General features: G+C 36.9%; 1 protein-coding gene across 1 annotated transcript in view; it reads left to right on the top strand.

Moving 5' to 3' along the window:
* LOC102802894 (NBAS subunit of NRZ tethering complex-like) overlaps positions 1-21,922 on the top strand; it is a 74,709-nt gene that overhangs the window by 22,152 nt on the left and 30,635 nt on the right. Inside the window, exons 24-48 of the mRNA XM_085507417.1 lie at positions 3,361-3,490; positions 3,927-4,061; positions 4,470-4,595; positions 5,096-5,143; positions 5,745-5,878; positions 6,339-6,524; positions 6,811-6,913; positions 7,100-7,329; positions 7,484-7,596; positions 7,865-7,944; positions 8,393-8,488; positions 8,743-8,864; positions 10,243-10,330; positions 11,205-11,270; positions 11,448-11,708; positions 13,860-13,998; positions 14,410-14,486; positions 15,236-15,536; positions 15,979-16,045; positions 16,210-16,320; positions 16,772-17,019; positions 18,499-18,617; positions 19,132-19,233; positions 19,907-20,020; positions 20,214-20,405. Coding sequence (XP_085363543.1) covers positions 3,361-3,490; positions 3,927-4,061; positions 4,470-4,595; positions 5,096-5,143; positions 5,745-5,878; positions 6,339-6,524; positions 6,811-6,913; positions 7,100-7,329; positions 7,484-7,596; positions 7,865-7,944; positions 8,393-8,488; positions 8,743-8,864; positions 10,243-10,330; positions 11,205-11,270; positions 11,448-11,708; positions 13,860-13,998; positions 14,410-14,486; positions 15,236-15,536; positions 15,979-16,045; positions 16,210-16,320; positions 16,772-17,019; positions 18,499-18,617; positions 19,132-19,233; positions 19,907-20,020; positions 20,214-20,405 — 3,388 coding nt within the window. The remainder of the gene's footprint in view (positions 1-3,360; positions 3,491-3,926; positions 4,062-4,469; positions 4,596-5,095; positions 5,144-5,744; positions 5,879-6,338; positions 6,525-6,810; positions 6,914-7,099; positions 7,330-7,483; positions 7,597-7,864; positions 7,945-8,392; positions 8,489-8,742; positions 8,865-10,242; positions 10,331-11,204; positions 11,271-11,447; positions 11,709-13,859; positions 13,999-14,409; positions 14,487-15,235; positions 15,537-15,978; positions 16,046-16,209; positions 16,321-16,771; positions 17,020-18,498; positions 18,618-19,131; positions 19,234-19,906; positions 20,021-20,213; positions 20,406-21,922) is intronic.

Below are 21,922 nucleotides of genomic sequence, written 5' to 3' on the forward strand. Positions count from 1 at the left end.
GTCAGTAGACCAGCACACTGCGATGTCAGTAGGCGAGCACACTGCGATGTCAGTAGGCCAGCACACTGTGATGTCAGTAGGCCAGCACACTGTGGCATCAGTAGGCCAGCACACTGCGATGTCCGTAGGCCAGCACACTGCGATGTCAGTAGGCCAGCACACTGCGATGTCAGTAGGCCAGCAAACTGTGGCATCAGTAGGCCAGCACACTGCGATGTCAGTAGGCCAGCACACTGCGATGTCAGTAGGCCAGCACACTGCGATGTCAGTAGGCCAGCACACTGCGATGTCAGTAGGCCAGCACACTGCGATGTCAGTAGGCCAGCACACTGCGATGTCAGTAGGCCAGCACACTGCGATGTCAGTAGGCCAGCAAACTGTGGCATCAGTAGGCCAGCACCCTATGACATCAGTAGGCCAGCACACTGCGATGTCAGTAGGCCAGCACACTGCGATGTCAGTAGGCCAGCACACTGCGATGTCAGTAGGCCAGCACACTGTGACATCAGTAGGCCAGCACCCTATGACATCAGTAGGCCAGCACACTGGGATGTTAGTAGGCCAGCACACTGTGACATCAGTAGGCCAGCACACTGTGATGTCAGTAGGCCATCACACTGTGATGTCAGTAGGCCAGCACACTGTGATGTCAGTAGGCCAGCACACTGTGATGTCAGTAGGCCAGCACACTGTGACATCAGTAGGCCAGCACACTGTGACATCAGTAGGCCAGCACACTGCGATGTCAGTAGGCTAGCACACTGCGATGTCAGTAGGCCAGCACACTGCGATGTCAATAGGCCAGCACACTGTGACGTCAGTAGGCCAGCACACTGTGATGTCAGTAGGCCAGCACACTGTGACATCAGTAGGCCAGCACACTGTGACATCAGTAGGCCAGCACACTGTGACGTCAGTAGGCCAGCACACTGCGATGTCAGTATAAGCCAGCACACTGTGATGTCAGTAGGCAATACACTGTGATGTCAGTAGGCCAGCACACTGTGACATCAGTAGGCCAGCACACTGCGATGTCAGTAGGCCAGCACACTGTGACATCAGTAGGCCAGCACACTGCGATGTCAGTAGGCCAGCACACTGTGATGTCAGTAGGCCAGCACACTGTGATGTCAGTAGGCCAGCACACTGTGACATCAGTAGGCCAGCACACTGTGACATCAGTAGGCCAGCACACTGTGACAACAGTAGGCCAGCACACTGTGACATCAGTAGGCCAGCACACTGTGACATCAGTAGGCCAGCACACTGTGACATCAGTAGGCCAGCACACTGCGATGTTAGTAGGCCAGCACACTGCGATGTTAGTATAGGCCAGCACACTGTGATGTCAGTAGGCCAGCACACTGTGATGTCAGTAGGCCAGCACACTGTGATGTCAGTAGGCCAGCACACTGTGATGTCAGTAGGCCAGCACACTGTGATGTCAGTAGGCCAGCACACTGTGATGTCAGTAGGCCAGCACACTGCGATGTCAGTAGGCCAGCACACTGCGATGTCAGTAGGCCAGCACACTGCGATGTCAGTAGGCCAGCACACTGCGATGTCAGTAGGCCAGCACATTGTGGCATCAGTAGGCCAGCACACTGCGATGTCAGTATAGGCCAGCACACTGTGATGTCAGTAGGCCAGCACACTGTGATGTTAGTAGGCCAGCACACTGTGATGTCAGTAGGCCAGCACACTGTGATGTTAGTAGGCCAGCACACTGTGATGTCAGTAGGCCAGCACACTGTGACATCAGTAGGCCAGCACACTGTGACATCAGTAGGCCAGCACACTGCGATGTCAGTAGGCCAGCACATTGTGGCATCAGTAGGCCAGCACACTGCGATGTCAGTAGGCCAGCACACTGTGATGTTAGTAGGCCAGCACACTGTGATGTCAGTATAGGCCAGCACACTGTGATGTCAGTAGGCAATACACTGTGATGTTAGTAGGCCAGCACACTGTGACATCAGTAGGCCAGCACACTGTGACATCAGTAGGCCAGCACACTGTGACGTCAGTAGGCCAGCACACTGCGATGTCAGTATAAGCCAGCACACTGTGATGTCAGTAGGCAATACACTGTGATGTCAGTAGGCCAGCACACTGTGACATCAGTAGGCCAGCACACTGCGATGTCAGTAGGCCAGCACACTGTGACATCAGTAGGCCAGCACACTGCGATGTCAGTAGGCCAGCACACTGTGATGTCAGTAGGCCAGCACACTGTGATGTCAGTAGGCCAGCACACTGTGACATCAGTAGGCCAGCACACTGTGACATCAGTAGGCCAGCACACTGTGACAACAGTAGGCCAGCACACTGTGACATCAGTAGGCCAGCACACTGTGACATCAGTAGGCCAGCACACTGTGACATCAGTAGGCCAGCACACTGCGATGTTAGTAGGCCAGCACACTGCGATGTTAGTATAGGCCAGCACACTGTGATGTCAGTAGGCCAGCACACTGTGATGTCAGTAGGCCAGCACACTGTGATGTCAGTAGGCCAGCACACTGTGATGTCAGTAGGCCAGCACACTGTGATGTCAGTAGGCCAGCACACTGTGATGTCAGTAGGCCAGCACACTGCGATGTCAGTAGGCCAGCACACTGCGATGTCAGTAGGCCAGCACACTGCGATGTCAGTAGGCCAGCACACTGCGATGTCAGTAGGCCAGCACATTGTGGCATCAGTAGGCCAGCACACTGCGATGTCAGTATAGGCCAGCACACTGTGATGTCAGTAGGCCAGCACACTGTGATGTTAGTAGGCCAGCACACTGTGATGTCAGTAGGCCAGCACACTGTGATGTTAGTAGGCCAGCACACTGTGATGTCAGTAGGCCAGCACACTGTGACATCAGTAGGCCAGCACACTGTGACATCAGTAGGCCAGCACACTGCGATGTCAGTAGGCCAGCACATTGTGGCATCAGTAGGCCAGCACACTGCGATGTCAGTAGGCCAGCACACTGTGATGTTAGTAGGCCAGCACACTGTGATGTCAGTATAGGCCAGCACACTGTGATGTCAGTAGGCAATACACTGTGATGTTAGTAGGCCAGCACACTGTGACATCAGTAGGCCAGCACACTGTGACATCAGTAGGCCAGCACACTGTGGCATCAGTAGGCCAGCACACTGTGATGTTAGTAGGCCAGCACACTGTGATGTTAGTAGGCCAGCACATTGTGGTGTCAGTATAGGCCAGCACACTGTGATGTCAGTAGGCAATACACTGTGATGTCAGTAGGCCAGCACACTGTGATGTCAGTAGTTTAAACCAATCTGTTTCTATTGTATCAGAATATGTTGTTAATTATTGCAAATATTGATATTGTTCCACCAACAGGACTACCAACCCCAGTGATAAGTTACTGACAGAATGGTATAAATTTCGTGCCTGTGAAATTGAACAATTTTCCAGACAGGTTGACAATGCTCTGGAGTTGATTAATTTGGGTATTGAAAGAAATATATCAGTAAGTTTGACACAATTACAAAAGCTTATTAAAAATATAACTGATGTAACAAATAAAACACTGATCAGCATGTGAAACAGATCAAATGTGGGCAACATGCACAGGTAATAATAATATTTACTTCACTGTCATTTTCTGTCATTTATTGTGAATCACAATAGAAAGTTTAATGTCTCACCAAAGTCCCTGCAAAGTCATTTTAGTGCTTCAGCAGTTACAAGTACATCAGTCACTATTTTTATTTTATTTTTCATAATTCGTCTATCTAAATCTTTATGAATAATTACTCACATTAGGTAATACATAGCATCGTCATTTGAAACAGACACTATTATACTAGTGTACACTTGGTTAGATATTTATAATTGCATGCAGTGAGCCATTTGTGGAACTTTACTGAAATCATCAATTGACAATATTTGTTTGTATACTGCAGGACTTGAATGATCTTCACACTGACTTGGTTACTATGGAAACACTGGTTTATGAATGTGGCACCGAGCCTGCTATTACTTTTGAAGAGTTTCGAGAATTGAGTGATATTGAGAAATTACAGATGTTGATGGCAAAGGTAGGTTTGTCATCTATTTCACAAAACAACTGTTTCCAGCCTTTAATATTAGTCTTTGTATCAGGTTAGAACAAAATTGGTTGAATTGCAGCCACTTTAATTTTAAAAATTCATCAAAATCAAGCATTTCTGTCATTTTGGAACTTGATCTTAGTAGTGTATAGGAAGATTTCATTCCAATGTGGTACAAACACATAACATTATAGGATCGTGATTCATTTTGTTTTCCAGATTAAAAATGGCTGCCTGCTGGCCATTTTGTTCAATAAATGTAGTTCAGATCATTCTTGTTCAAACTCTATATGTATCTTAAAGTCACAGAGACAATGTAATGCAATTACTTGTGTAGCTAAAGCTTATGAAAGTGTGTCATCTTTTGACATGTCATCCAAAACTTTATTTTTACAGCCAACAAAAGATATGTACATTAAGAATGTAAGACAGTGGTTGGTACCATTTCTACAGAGGTGTGATAGAAAGAAACAAGGGAGTGCACAAACATTGCTAAGGTTATACCTGGTATCTATGGCAAAGGTTGGTAACAGTACTCCTACATTGTGTATGTATTCAATAGCTTGTTTCTAAAAAACAGTCAATTATTATATTCCATCTAGTTGTTTTGTAATTCCTTCATCTACCCTACATAAGAAATGACTTGTCATGATGGACATTCTCAGGTTTTCTGTTGTTTATATTCATTGACTAGGACAATACCCTATGTTATTCTCACTATGCAGAGTAGCAACTATTAAGACTTGATTACAATTTAAAAAGATGGGGACCCTTAATTTTTATTTGTAGAAAATGTTGTTCCCTACAAACCCTTCATTATCCAGTGTTTCAAAAAAAATTGCAATGTCTTTTAAAGAATATGGTTGATACCATTTCTACAGAGGTATGATAGAATGAAACAAGGGAGTGCACAAACTATGCTAAGGTTATACCTGGTATCTATGGCAAATATTCGTAACAGTACTCCTACACCTCTGTGTTTTATCATTCCTCAGCATATCCAATATTTCTCTGGTTTCTAGGATGATCTAACTTTTCCAGTGATGATCTTTGAAAACTCAAGACCTGATGTAAGTACCAACCACACCATCACAAGTGTACTAATAGCATTGGCAGCCATGTTTCTTACATCCTGGGTAAAATGATAACTTTTACTATAGTAGATTGCCAAAATGGTTTTCTGCAATTCAAAGATGTCAGTATCATGTCATGCCAATGAAGAGAAATGACTCAAAGTTGAGTTGGCAGTGATTTTTGTTTCCCAAACTGAATTCATTGTAATTTGAACTGTATTCAGATCATGATTTCATTCTGGTAGTCTCAGTGATTTTAGAATTGCAAATTGTTGTTGAGATTTCAGTTTGAACTCACCATATTTATTACTCACAACAAAACACGCCTGATTTTGTAGTTTCGAACTTATTTTCAAAATTGTAATACAAAGTCACGGTTAATAGTTAATAGATAATAGATTTTAACAGTACTGCCCAAACCCAATTGCTAATGGCATTGTAAAATATTGCATCCAGTAAGAGGGGGCATAAAACTGTCTATCCCTTGTTTCCTGTTTTTGGTGCATGTGAAAATTACTTTCTTCTTATCAAGTAGTGGATTACCATGGTTGTTCTTGGGTAAATTCAGTTAACATTTTTGTTTGTATATTGTGTTCAGAAACCTGATGCAATAATCCGAGATGTTCAGCAGGTGTTTTCCATTGCCATTGAGTGTATTTATAACTGTGAACGTGATGATCAGCTCAATCTTGCATGGACTCTTTTCCAGAGTCTCCCACAAAAAGGATATGGGTATGAATACATTTATCTTTAACTTTTTAACAATTTCTAATAATACACTGAAAATCATATGAGGTTTTTTTGAGAAGTTGTTGTTGTTGATTTAATCTAATTATATATTGATGTTAAACCTGATGTTAATACAAAAATTTGAATGACCTTGGTAGTATCTAATACACTGATAATTTTATAAAACATTTACCTCTGAAAACCCTTGCGTTATTTTCAAACAGTGGAAGAATTTTTCATTGGCTAAAGAAGAACTTTGGTAATGTCTATTACCCCTCAGTCTCAGTCATTAAAATGTATTCAAAATGCTTCAAAGTACATGTCAAGTTAAATAAAGTATACAAAGCATGGCTGGTATTCAGTCCATTACATCTACTGAAAATTTGTCTCAAACTATCATAAAAATAATTGTGATGTCAGAATTAGATTCAAAACTCTCATTTATGTTTATTTCTGTACACAGACTTATATCTGAGGAGTTAACTCGACTTCACCAGCAAATTGACCTTCTAGAATGTCACCTTGTTGTCGCTGGCATCCTGGAAGACAATAATCTACCTAAAACTGCTCATTTTATTCGGGATACACAACATAATGCTGAAGAAGCCAAGCAACTTTTAGTAAAGTTAACAAGATCAGCAGGAAGAAGGTCAGTGACATGTTTTGATTTATTTTTTGTTAGAGTCTCATCAATTTTCCTCCCAGTAATGTCCACTGTGTGATACTGTCATTCCTAAATTATTAATTTGTTGCAGTTTTCTCATTTGTCAGTTTTATATAATTTTGCTCTTTTTTTGATCATATATTCCCCAGGAGAAATTAAAATGGTTAAATCAAAAATACAGTTTTAATGAACAAAAAATAAAGTAATTATTGTCGAATATTCAAGAATCTACAGAACTTTTAAAGATATTTGTTATACTTTATTTTTATAGGGAGCCGCCATTAAAAAAATCTGGATGGGAAAAATTAAGAAAAAGTATCTTGCAGATACAGAAGAAAGTCTACAACTGTATTGATGAACAAACATGCTATGAAGTAAGTCACATGCAGTGATGTGGTGTGGGTGAACATTTACAAATATAAATAAATATCAATTTACAACAAATAAACAAAGCTTATCTCTTATTCTGCCAGCCACATGTGATTTTACATGGACTTGCTAGGGATGACAACTAGGTCACCTAACTTGGGCCTTTCAAAATAATGACTACTTTTTTTCAGATTTTCACTGAAAGTCTGTTATGTTCTGGTCGACTGGAAAACATTAAACTAGCCGGTGATCTGATGGATCGAGGCATGGATGAACTTGATGGTGCGGGTAGTTCTAGGTTGATGATGTTGAATGAAATAAAGGTACCATATGACAGATCTGTAGAATTAGTGTTGAATGCAGCCATGGAATACTTTAATTCTTCTTCCAATCTCACAGATCCATGCATGGAGTTAGCCAAGTAAGTATGAATTCACTGCCAGTATCTTCATGAATCTATCTGATATCTTGGAGTCAAGAAAAAAAACTATTTTTTTTCATAAATACATTAAGATGTATGTTGAATGTGTTCACTGAAGCTTAAGTATATGAGACGTTCTAATTTCCATTTTCAGAGCTTGTCTGCACTTGATAGCTGATGTACCAGCTACTATACGTGCAGAGTTAGATTTAATAGAAGCATTACAACTACTAAGTAATTATGATGTAAAGATACTTCCTTTACAAGGTAAAAAATTATATTTAAAATTGGTACTATAGACATGTACAAGTACAGTCACAGACTCAAGCCATTGGAAATATTTACTCGGAACGTAACAAAGTATGGTAATTTTATTTGTATCTTGCAAAGTTATTTAATGCTAGGACAATGTTCAACAAGCAAATCACTGTCCATTAGCTCTGAAAGAGTCATATACACATGTGTGAATGGTTCTGATTATACATTATGTTTTTCTTCTCAACATTGACTTCACTCATCATGATTTGTTCCACAGTGAGACTGTGTGAAGATAAAATAGAGCTGATAAAGAAATCTCTATTGTCATCTCATTCAACATATAAAAATGCCCCAAAGGTGAGTTAAATACTATTACAATTTTTTATCCATATAGTACTTACCTCTCATTCTGAGGAATCTTCTATTTCAATATAGTTTGTTTCATAGAAAATCATCACTTACCTTCACATGTATGTGGTATAATCTATAATCAACTCATAAAATTGTAGATCAACATATCTATTTCCTAGAAATAAAAAAAAAATAAAACTTGCCTGAACTGTAAAATTGGTTATCAGTATAAACACCTTTTCCCAAGACTTTTTTCATATTGATATCTTAAATTAAAAACAATATTATCAGCCATTTTAGTGTTGACTTGTTATACACATGTTTTACTGACAGTGTATAAATTTTAATTGTAGTATTATTCCATATGTAGACCAGAGCAATAATACTCCCCCAAAATTACCAACAAATAGATTATTCTCTGAAAAAATAATGCATTAACCAATTTATGTTTCAGTTACTTCAGCTAGCAATGTTATTACGAGTGTCAGGAGATGATATCGATGACAGAAATGGCCGTGTGTTGGTTCTGATTGCTATGGCTGCATTACAGGTAATATATAATACAGGTATAACTATACCACGCGTTTAACCTAAATATCAAGTCAGTTCACATAGATTAGTATTCTTCCTGTATATTTATGCCTGGTAATCTTACAATGTCCTGTCACAGCAATTACTCTTCATCAAATCAAGAACCTGACTATTCACTTCTCATTGTGAATTGTACAGATTGTGTTCTTTATATGCTGGTGTACACAAATGTTCAAACAAGATAATACGTAATGTTTTGTTTTGTTTATTGAGGCCCATGATTACAGAGTTGCACATGATACCTGTAGTGACTTAATGAGTCAGTATTACCATCCAGCATGGAGAGTGTGTAAACAGTTGGGCGAATGTGAAGAATTCAAAGATCTCACAGCAAGGTAACACTTGACCTATTGCATTATGTTATCAAGTTACCATACTCCCTGATCATAAGCCAAGGGGCCTCAACATGAAAGTAAGGAGTGGGCTTACACCCGAGGACCATCTCAGAAAAAATGATTTTTTTTTTGGGTTTAACATTGTAATCATCTTACCACCCACTAACAATTATCCAAATTACATCTTTCATTCACCATGCCGGGCTCAGAGGAATATTGTGTATTTTGGAAGAAAAAAAATTGTGAAACCAGTCGTCATTGATTTCCACACTTTTACAATGAAGAAACAAACATGTTTATAAAAATACACACATTTTATTACAATACGATTTAAATACTGTCTGAATTTTTGTTGTAAAAATGGGTAGGGTATGTGTGAAAACAGTTAAAAGCAAAATCTTTATCATTATCTTTGTTGTGGGATGTTTTCGATCATACACACTCTCAATGCAATGCAATTTCTGCCATGATGTTTTTCAGCATGATTTGACCTGAAACAACGTCCTTTGACCTAATACATTAAGTCTTTCATTAACCAATCAAAATGCTGAGTTGTACTGATGAAATTTTCCAATTATTGACGATGTGATTTTTTTAACGCAATGCGGAAGTGAATTATCACAATGTTAAAATGTGATCTGTTAGCACTGATTTTGTTGAAAAAATGGTGATTTGTTTCCCCTAAAAATGGTGATTCACAGTTTTCAAAAGGTAAACTGAGTGTGGAGGAAGTATTTAACACCTTAACACCGTCGCCGCCAACAGGTCACCTTGAGGAATAATTTACTTGTTCACACGCCATTCATGATAGTCTCAATGGACATCGATTATTCAGAAAAGTAAAACGATAACCAATGACCAAGTTTTACGACTTGACAGTTATATTTTTGGTGTTTTAAAAGCTACCACTCAAACAGATATGTATTATGTACTTCAGTATTGCAACATCAGGGTTCATCTTGAAACACACTTTTTACACACATATTTTAATAAATGCCTGGTAAAAACACACTGGGCCTATAACTGGGGATGCTCTCGTTAAATGTCTAAAAATAGAGGGGTAGGCTTATCCTCGGGGAACTATGATTGGGGAAGTATGGTATATGCCTGACTTTTTATGAAATGCTGTATTTTCATAAATGTTCATTCATTACCTGAACTCTGGAATAGTATATATTCCATGCATATTTCTCGTTAGTTATGCATATTCATGACCTTATTTGCATAGACATCAGATGAGCAGTTTTTAACTTAACAATCCTTATGCATTGAACCCTGTGAATACTTTTTTATTTCGCTACAAGTTTTAGCAACTTGTACACAATGAATTGAGATTTGTTTTCCTCTACATCACTTTTGTTATTCACACTGGTTTCAGGAGATGTCTATTGTCTTATGCTGTGACATATTGTGATGATGATGTCATAGAATCACTTATGAACTCAAGAAGTCTACTAGAAACACAGGTTTTTATCAACTTATAATACTAGTGTTTTATGAACTCTAGAAGTCTACTGGAAACAGGTTTTTATATATTCAATGCTAGTGTTAACTTTTATATTTGCTAAAAATGTTGATGATATAAAGATGTTCACCAATGAAGATGAGATGTCATGCTAGTTACTCTGCCCACTAAGTCAATTTAATTACCTCAATGAAATGTTAAAGTGCTATAAATATTCATAACATTTCATGACTTCACAGGTCACAGTAGTTTACTAGTATCATACTCGACCAGCTTAGTGCCCACCCCCACCTTTTTGAGACATTTCTATTTGGGGTCATGTTCAGAAAAGCGCCAATTCCTTTCAAAATGCCCCTAATTATCATAAAACTTGGTTTTTGATCATATCGTTTTTATTTGAAACAGCGTGGATATCAACCATTGGGAATATGTTGTAATATATCAGGCTTGATCCCTTTCAGACAGCAGACAAATTATTCAGATGATTTTCAGATGAAAATTTGTGTCACTGTTTCGCATGGGTGCATTAAAAGATCAACTTAATATTTTGCATATAGCATGTATGATCAAAGCTTTTTATGAGAAAAGTAAATTATTTTGCCCAATCACATGACTTGGCCATCATACTGGATTTCCTGCAAAATGATGAAAATGGTTTTATTTATATGTAATAACTTCACAATAACCGCATCCAACAACACATAACAACCTTACCTTAAATGCATACCATCCACATAGACATACAATAACCTATAACCGCTTGGATCAAAATGCCGCCACATTAATGGTTATTATCTGTCCTATTTTTCATGTTAAAATATTGTATTAGCTGAATCAAATTCAAGTACAATTAAAGTATTCTGTTTTTTCTGCAGATATTATATCAAACAGTTGACATACATATGGATGTTGGTAAACAACAAGAGGAAACACCAGAACAGGTACAATTTTTGTCTTCTCTTGAAAAAAATGAACTTACATTTAAATTATCATTCCTTAAAGTATATTAGATGGTAATCTGGCAAGCTTGAATTTGTCTTCCTCTTTGATCTGAATATCACCCTAGTCCCTTAGATCTAAATTGGACTCTAAATTGGATTTCTTGTTTGTATTTGTAGTTAGAAAGAGATTCTCATCAGACTGCTTTGCAGAAGACACGAGCTATGACTAGGGAAGTGTTAGCAAACACCACTGTAACTACCAAAGCTGTCTTAGCAACTGTCAGTGATAAACAATGGTGGAAAGACACACTCAACTGGATGAGACCACTCAGTCAGGTTGCTATAGAAACAGATGATGGAGATAGGAATATAGAGATGGAGAAACAAGGATGTCATCCATTTTACGAAACAGTAATTAAGAATGCTCATGTTAGTAAGGTAGGATATAAATTTCAATCTACAGTCAAACCTGTGTTAACGGCCACCTGGATACAGCGGCCACCTGCCTATAGCGGTCACCTGCCTATAGCGGTCACAACCGAACAGTCCCTACGAATTTTACATGTAAAGTACCCTGTTTACAGCGGCCACCTGCCTAACGCGGCCAACGGCCACGCTTCAGCGGCCGCAGTGAACAGTTGAACTGCATATAACGGACATAGTTCCCGGATGTCTTGCAGACTACTGCCTTCCACCTCAGACAACTAATAAGCTCACAAAAGACAAAGTTGGCACGTTTTCACACCTTTCATTCAACCGATGGCTTCGGCAATTATGTTTTATTCTTGTTTATAATTCAGTTTACCACGGCAAGCACACCGTACCGATGGCTATGGAACGCCAAAAACATAATTACGAATTTGAAAGTGTCTTGATAAAAAAAACATGCTGTCATTAATGTTTTGTTGAAATATGTATACCATTGGAATAACTTACAATTTTTTTCAATTAATGAATCGAGCAATCACAACGATGGCGAGCCGCAAAAGTTGTGAGTCGCCAGGACACAGTCACGGTCCCTATGCATGTGGCTGGGTTGAATCGGAATGCCGACGGTAAATCCCCGATCGAATTGATTACCAACAAAAAAAACATAACAGCTCACTTGTTATTTAGTATCGATATTTATTCACTTTGAACTCCTATAAATACCGATAAATACGCATGTAACTGGAACTGATAGCAAAAACACGGTTACTCTTTTTTAGTAACCGTGGCAAAAAGTAAAAAAATCAACGCAACGGCCATGCCTGTTTATTCATCCAAATAAATTATGCTAATTAGCCTTGCGCATGTGTGTTCTTGTTCTTCCGGGGTTATGATAACTCGGGTCAAAAAGAAGAGTCGTTTCCGTTAGCCCTGCGTTAGTGTGTATCGATCACTGCGAGGGAATGTGTGTGCAGTATCGTCTCGTTGTCTAAACTAAATTCGTTCAACAATTTTTTTTCGGTCGCTACTGCCTCGGTACATGTAACAATAGATGCTTTTAACAATGATGTTAAATTGACCCCAGTTCGCCGGCCCATTATTACCTCCATGGCCGGCCAAAGCCGCCAGGCATATTTCACATGTTCCTATTGTTGCACCAGTACAATAACATGGAAGTCGCACAGATTTCGATTGCGCAAAGTAATGTTTTGATTAGGGATCAACCATTTCGTAAGTGAGGTAGGTCGAGAAATTTTTTGAAAAAAAATGAACGAAATGTTTAGGGAATTGTGATTTGGGAGGAAACTTTCAAGTTGTCACGTACATGTAACTGGAAGGATACAATAGATAAGTGTTCTTTCCGTATACGTAACGTTGTAGGGATCAATAAAGCACTGCTAACTGTCCCTCTCCCTTCTCCTTGAAAGAATTTGCTATAGCCCAGAAACATTCCGATTTATTAGAACAGTTACCAGACACAATAGATATTTAAAGAAACAAAGAAATTCAGAATAGCTAAGCAAAGCAAGCTGAGTGATTTCTTTAGTAGGAAATGAGACTCAAACTGCTGCTGAACATCAACTTTACTGTACAAATCTTCAAATAATTTTCATACTACTCATTATTGTGCAATGATTTTAGTTTACATAATACAATTTAAAATCAACATTTGTATTTGTAATAAAGTGTTTGGATACTGTGTACAGTAGTGTAATAGTGTTTCAAATGGGGTTGCGAGATCTGTTTTAATACATTCAGTGCCTAATTAATATTCATGAATAAATTAGTGAACCTGTATAGAAAGGCCACCTGTCTATAAAGGCCAAAATTTCAAAGTCCCTTGGGTGACCGCTATAGACAGGTTTGACTGTAATTAAAGATGGTGTACTTGCAGCCATATTGTTTTTCACAACAATTTTTGTTCAGTTATGTCTATGATGTGCAATAATATATTTCATTGTCTTTTTTAGGACATAGTTAGGAAACTAAGACTTATATTATGGGTTCTTCCCTTCTGTCTATTTTCATGATTGGTTTTTATAAAATTTCTCTGTCTGGTGACCACATTTGTTTAGTGATTAAAAAATATCAACTGGTATCAATTACAGTGAATCAATATTAAGAGAACTATTGTGATTTTCAAGGTGTACTCTCTTTCAGATGGACATAAATTATAGTAAGTTTGCAACTGTCCAGCCGATAGAAGATACAGTCAAATTTCTAAGTCATGCACTGTTACGAACTGGTAAATGTGAGGAAACACGAACATCTGGTGAATTAGTACAACCAGCAACACAAGGTATGATCTGTTTATAGCAGTGATTTATAAATATAAGGACGTAAAGAAAGTTTTAGTTATGTATTAATGATTGGAATATCACTGTGTCACAATATTTTCTTTTATTTCTTTTATTCACCAAATCAACATCTTAGATCAGCATGTGAACATCATGTGTACATTTAATACAAAACTATACACTGTGCATAGCATTGTGGCAGCTTCATTTCCCGCTATAACCATTTTGCTAATTTTTACATTTTAGTTAAATCATATTTATCATCAACATTTGTAAAAATTGTGGATGTTTGCTGAATAAAACTCATAATTTTATCGTCAAATTTAATGCAGTTGTTCATCTTAGTCCTTTCTTGTGTATATCCATTGATCAATCTTTTATTCAAAAAAATAAATTCTTGATATTATTTTCAGTTTTACTGGAACTTGCTAAGGATTGTGTATTTGAAGACATGTCTCTGTTATTGGGATATCTCTTAGCATTACCAGAGGTAATTATATAATTGAATATCCCATAATATTCCGTGTATACTGTACAATGATTTATTTTTACTTGCAGTTTGAGTGAGGTTTATCAGCAATATTATTGAATACTGTAAAGGGGTTAATTATTCACAGGGTTTTAATTTTGCTTATTTCGCTGACTGGAAAATGCGCTAAATTAAAACCCAGTGAATATATAAAATTTAGCATAGAACACATTACCTAAATGATAAAACCATGAATTTAAAACTCACTGAATATGCCTGAAATGGTAAATCAGTGAAATTTAAATCCAGTAAAAATTAGTCATTTTACAGTAGTATTTTATAATGTGAATCAGTAAAAATACAATTTCATAGAAACTGCTAATTTAAGCCATTGAAACTGTCTTGTATGACAGAAAATGTATAACATTTCATCTATACATAAATACAAGAAAGATGTTTATAAGATATTTTCAGAGGCAAACTAAATGTTTAAGAACAGTACTGAGGGGTAATTAGAAGTTATTTATCTAAACACCAACAATAAACTTCTATTACAAGAACAGTACTTTCAATCAATTATATCCAACACAAGTTGAATTTATGTTTAATTTCTTTGTATTTATTTTATTTTCATTGACTTGCTATGTTTTGATTTTTATAACTTTATTTCATCCTAAATATTACCATGGTGAAATATTGTATGAAATGAATTAAATGTAACTGTACTCTAAATAAAGTTTTATACTAATTTTTTTTTGCTCATGGTTAAGTCTCTGGATGCTGAACATATATTAGAAAAGCTACCCAGGACTGCTGTGTGCTTGCAGTTTGCTGCATACTACTATGCACTACAGATCTACACAGCATTGAACCCTTACCAGGGGTCAAAGGTCAATGACCTTTACTTACAATCACCTAATGAAGTCATTGATGTTGTCATCAGTCATGTGACTAGTCAAGCTACACCTGATTGGTCAGATTCTGTCACATTACTGATCCCAAAATTGCAGCTATATGTTGAACTATTGGCTGACTTCATGCAAGCGGAAATGTTACAAAATTTGGGAAGAGGTTAGTTGTATTCAGTACATAGTCACTCAGTGTCAAAATGTCAACATATTCTTTCATTTACATCTGACACAGTAGCACTTAGCTGGAATGTAATTATTACTGCACACTAGTGCCGCAGAGGAATGAATCTCATAAAACCATAAAGAACAAACAAAAATCTGGAAATATTTACCTACTATTTTATACTACTAATGAAGGGTCTTTGCCCAAATCTTTCACTCTACGATTACCAACTATCACTGGCTATGTATTTATCTTGTGAAACATTTGTTATTGCCATGACTACAAGGTACAATTAATATAGTAATCATAATAAAGAATAGCTTATAGTATACATGAAGACACTGTAGTGATCATATCATGGTTTTGCTACATGTATATTTATATTTATTATGTAATATCATTCATGCAAAATGACACTTTGTTTTCTGTGTTTTATTAGGTGTTGATGTTGCTAGATTCACACAGGACAATGAATATAAGCATGAAACAATTGTAGGATTAGCTATGTAAGTAACACATCAGTCATGTCCATTATTGTAGGATTCAGTTCTATTCACTTGTAATTGTAACTTGTGTTCAAATATTGTACATATTCGAAATAATAATATCGTAATTATTTACAGTATAATTATAATTTGTATATTTTTACATTTATTTGTTTTCGATCCAGGAGTGAAGAAGTTGATGCGTTTGAAATCTCTGTGTCATTAGCTAAGCGGTATAACCTGTCTATATGGGAGGTTTACATGACACATTTGGAATACCTATTCTCAGACAGTGGGTATGTACATCATTATATACTTGGAATAAAGATATTGAGATATTAGTGAATATTAACAAGGCAATTAAATTCATAATACTGCTCTATATTTGCCATATTAGTAACATATAAATAAAAATAATTTGTATTTTAATTATCCAAAAATGCATTTTTTGGTTGATGTGCAGTTCTTTTGAACTCAAATAGAGCAAATGCAGTAGGCACTAAATGGCTGTGAGTCAGCCATTTTGAAACGATTGCAATACAGATGCATATTTCAGACTCAATATTGTGTGTATGTATGAATTTTAAATTTGACTGGTTCAGTCATGTCTTTGATATGGATGTGGACAACAAAAATATCACATATCCCTTGTATCCTATGTTGTAATGATCAGGACACATAAATACCTCAAATTCTCAGAAAATATTTACTACTGTAACTGTAATTTTTCTACAATATACTTTTCAGTCTTACAACCAAAGAGATTGAGAAGAGATGCAAAGATCTTGACATTTTACCAACATTGGTTGAGAATTCATCAGATTTCTGTCAGCGCTGTAAAACGTACATATATACCAGCATTGAGGGGGAAAATCATAATAGACTGTTGTTTTATTACACATTGATTGGACAGTGTGATGATAGTGATATTACTGACATTATCAAACCAGATACTCACATAAAGTTACTGAAGAAGTTGAAGCCTTCCATGCCTGGTAAGCAAGGGTTAAATACAGCCTAGGAAGTTAACTTTTTGGCAAAGAGCAAAATGCTCCTAAGCACTAAAAAAATAGAAGCAAAATGCTCCTAAACCTAAAATTTTAGGAGCAAAATTGTTTCATGCGTAAAACAAATAAAATGTGTTATGCTAATCTTTGCGAATACAACTACAATAATGACATACTGAAATGAGAGATACTGTTCTGTTGCAAAAAGTCCTGAGTTTTATCCTGGTCGGAGATTGCATGTTCGATGTTATCATCAGTTTCATATTTGGTAGTCTGGCCGGAACTGATTTATGCATTCATCTGTGAACAGAACTTGAAGGACCAAATTCGGCCATGCTAGGGCCTTCCAGGCTGATAAGTATTAGATCACCCTCATCTTCCGTTTTGTGGCTGGATGCTAGGATGTAAGATCTGATGTCCCGGAATTTGTTGTTGGAATTTTGTTCTGTTCAACCGGCCGAAAGTAATTAGTAATCAGCTTATTCGCCATGTCTTGTTCGAGCCGAAAATTCGACAGTGTGACATTGATTATTGTTCTTTACAACACGACTTACTTGACACTGAAAAACGCTGTCACGTTAGCCAATGAAAATTATTTAATTGACAATCAAAGAGCTGCCGACAGTGTAAACCGGCATTCATTTAAAAAACTGTATGCCCATATTTTGACTAGAACAAAACAACTGCCAATAACATATTTACAATGTTACTATTTCTTTATTATGACCAGTATGCTCTCAATTGCAATATGACACTTGTCATGCGCCTGAAACTAGACTTTCCGAGTACATCGTAAATTATTCAAAGCCTAAAGGTCGTGCACGGTATCTAGTCTAGTCTGACTTGTGCAAAGCATGTTTCAGCTGCGTGTAGGGCTTCAATTTTCACTCGCAAAATACGAGTAGTTTCTGAAAACTACAAGCTAAATGCGGATACTTACAAGTTTTTTAGGCGCATTTGCGAGTAGGTACTTGCAACTTTCTAGGCTGAAATATGTTATGAAGATCTCACATGGTTTGAAGAAGACACACTAATTGTGATATGACCCATAATTGAAAGAGAAAACTACATTTTTAGAAATCCTAATGATGAAAACTGATTCAGAATTTGTGTTCATCTCAGACTGTTTTTGGTAGTTTATTCACAATGTGTGTACATGTGTGTTTTTTCAATGTGTTGAAATTCTCACTTTTAATTGTTCACACAATTGAACATTTCCAAGCACCAACTGTGTTCTTTGGGATCACTTGAAAATAGTGAGTGTTTATAAAAATTGCAGAGCCTTATGTTATAAATCCTTTGACTTACATATATTTTCTCGGTCTATATTCATTGTATATCAAACTTACGAATTTCAAATCATTATTACAGTCATATGAAAAAAATACAAATTTCAAACCTGGTGTACTCGCTGACCAAAAACAAATCTATTTTTTGGCATAACAGTAGATTGTATATTTCTTGTAGGTCTGGATTATAAGAGTCTGTTTGATGTTGAGAAAGATCCATTTGAAGTTATTAAACCAGTACTGCAAGGTAGCAATGTTCATGTCATAGCTAAACTAGCTAATAAAATACCTGACCAGGTAAGAATTAATTGACCCTAATATAATTAGAAATCTATCGCTGAAATCAATAGTTTTTAAAATACTATACTATATCAAAAATCTCAAAATTTCCTTTATTTTGGGTAAACTACATCACTAACATTTAATGTGTTCCAGATATATTAACTCCACAATCATTTCTATTGTTTACACACTTTATCATGTGACAAAACTTTTAACCTCTTACTGAAATCAAACATTTGCACATTGTAAAACATTTTTTTTTACCGCAAAGTATGGGCTCAGGCACTATGGGGATGTGTCAACTGATGTGTACCTGAGGTCCATCATTGTACTGCTTCCATACAAATTGTTAGCTCATCAGAGCAAATGAAAATAATAATTCCTTTACAAAACTGATTTCAGAATGCATAAAATGTTGAATGTCTAATGTAGATTGTGACATAGTTGCCGACAAAAACCATTATTTTTGCTCCATATATGACTATGTAGGTTGTATGTCAATTATTTGTCTATTCTTTTATATTCTCAGCTGAGAGGAGGTTTTCTTGTACCAAGCTCAATGTTTTGTCTCTATGTTAATAAGTTATTCTGGGAAGGTGAACAGAGTGCAAAGAAAGTACCTCAATCAACTGTAAGTGTCATGATTTGATTTCATTGTAATCTCTCTATGCCACTCACTTCTTGATAATCCAAGAGATAATGTTCTTCAAGTTCATAGTCAAGGAGATTGTCATCCATAGGCAATGCATACTATTAACATTGACAAGTCTATAAAAGTATCATGCTGCCACTCCATACAACCACTCCATGCCCACAACTCCGTGCCCGCCAATCCGTGCCCGCCAATCCGTGCCCGCCAATTCGTGCCCGGCAATTCGTGCCCGGCAATTCGTGCCTGGCAATCCATGCCCGGCAATCCATGCCAACTACTCTATGTCCGCCACTCCGTGCCATCCACTTCGTGCCATCCACTCTGTTCCAGCCACTCCGTGCCAACCACTCCGTGTCTGCCACTCCATGCTCGCCATTCCTTACCCGACAATCCGTACCCACCACTCCGTGCCAGCCACTCTGTACCAACCACTCCGTGTCTGCCACTCCGTGCTCGCAACTTTATATAAGGGAACTAGGGATTCTGTGACTATTGCGTTGTCGCATGATTAAAGTTTTTTTAAGTAATCAGTAAATAATGGGAGGAAATGTCTCAGCACATTGTCAGATATGTCAACCAGAGGTATGTGTTACCAGTGGCTGTTTATGTGGCTTCCATAACTATAATCTGATTGGTGCCCTTGTCTCTGCAGGCTGATTGGTTACATCGATATGAAGCTTGTGGTGAATATCTTCAACGATTAATACCATCTGATTTGATATTATTTTTTGATGGCATTACATTTACTGAAGAAGCTTTTGTTAAGGTTTGTATCATATCTATGTCTGTGCGCTATTATATTATCAGATTATTGTTAACACATGTAACTATAAAACATTTCTGGTCTAGTCATGACTATTTCATGAAAGGCTTCCTAGCACCTCATATTACAAGCATAAATCCATGGTAATTGCATCAAGGGAAATTGATAGACATAGTTTCACTATGTTATTTTTCAGTTGACTGTTGATTGTCGTGTTGATATTATCAAGAGAGCATTAAAGTATGTTAAACAGCAGAGTGGGAAAAAGAAACAGACAACAGAAACTGAAGCGAACTATGAAAGTGTTATCCAGTATCTACGGCAGTCTCAGAGACATCTAGATACTTTTAATAGTGCATTTATTAAAGACTTGATGAACTCCCAAGATGTAAGTATTCTTTGTTTTGTTTTACTTTTGACTATATATAGATATATGTATCGTGAATATTAATATTTATTCGTTTTAACAATGTTTATAATTTCATGCTCCTGGAACTATATATCGTTCTTTTTAATTCATGTAAAACTTAAATCTTGCATATCATAGGTTCCTAAAACTTACTTCCCAAATTTGGTTTATAATACAGCAATACTGCTGGACTACATTCAGTCACAGCCAATCTGACTTAGATTCACATGTAGGTAGGGACTGTAGTAGTATTAGGGACAACGTCAAAAAATCGATGTCGGATAAAAAACTTATTTCCTTTAGTTTGGGGGTGGGGGGTTTTGACCTCAAAAAGTTTCCATCCTACAAAAACGATTTTATTTTTTAATTAAGTCAAAAAAATCTTGGAGTATTTGTAGTTCTAGCCAATCATGGACAGAAATAACCGAAAAAGGGAAAAAAAACACAGAAAAATTGTTTGGTTCGAGTGTAAATCTGTGCGTCAAATGAGGTGCATTTGTAAACTCTTTTTACACCCACCCGACAACCAACTGCTATGCAATACTACTGTCCGATTATCAATTTGTATTTAATAGTGAATGTAGTCTGACGCCATGACCAATATTTATCAATTAAGTTTCAGTGGGGGGTAGGGGGGTTTGGAAAAAAACTAAAGGAATTAAGTTTTTTATCCGACATCGATCTTTTGACGTCGTCCCTTATGTAGTAGGGACTATACATTGTAGTAGTATTATGTAGTAGGGACTATACATTGTAGTAGTATTATGTAGTAGGGACTATACATTGTAGTAGTATTATGTAGTAGGGACTATACATTGTAGTAGTATTATGTAGTAGGGACTATACATTGTAGTAGTATTATGTAGTAGGGACTATACATTGTAGTAGTATTATGTAGTAGGGACTATACATTGTAGTAGTATTATGTAGTAGGGACTATACATTGTAGTAGTGTTATGTAGTAGGGACTATACATTGTAGTAGTATTATGTAGTAGGGACTACATTGTAGTAGTATTATGTAGTAGGGACTATACATTGTAGTAGTATTATGTAGGTAGGGACTATACATTGTAGTAGTATTATGTAGTAGGGACTATACATTGTAGTAGTATTATGTAGTAGGGACTATACATTGTAGTAGTATTATGTAGGTAGGGACTATACATTGTAGTAGTATTATGTAGTAGGGACTATACATTGTAGTAGTATTATGTAGTAGGGACTATACATTGTAGTAGTATTATGTAGTAGGGACTACATTGTAGTAGTATTATGTAGTAGGGACTATACATTGTAGTAGTATTATGTAGGTAGGGACTATACATTGTAGTAGTATTATGTAGTAGGGACTATACATTGTAGTAGTATTATGTAGTAGGGACTATACATTGTAGTAGTATTATGTAGTAGGGACTATACATTGTAGTAGTATTATGTAGTAGGGACTATACATTGTAGTAGTATTATGTAGTAGGGACTATACAATGTAGTAGT

This window comes from Saccoglossus kowalevskii, chromosome 13 (assembly GCF_978046115.1).
Source record: "Saccoglossus kowalevskii chromosome 13, keSacKowa6.1, whole genome shotgun sequence".
Lineage (NCBI taxonomy): Eukaryota > Metazoa > Hemichordata > Enteropneusta > Harrimaniidae > Saccoglossus > Saccoglossus kowalevskii.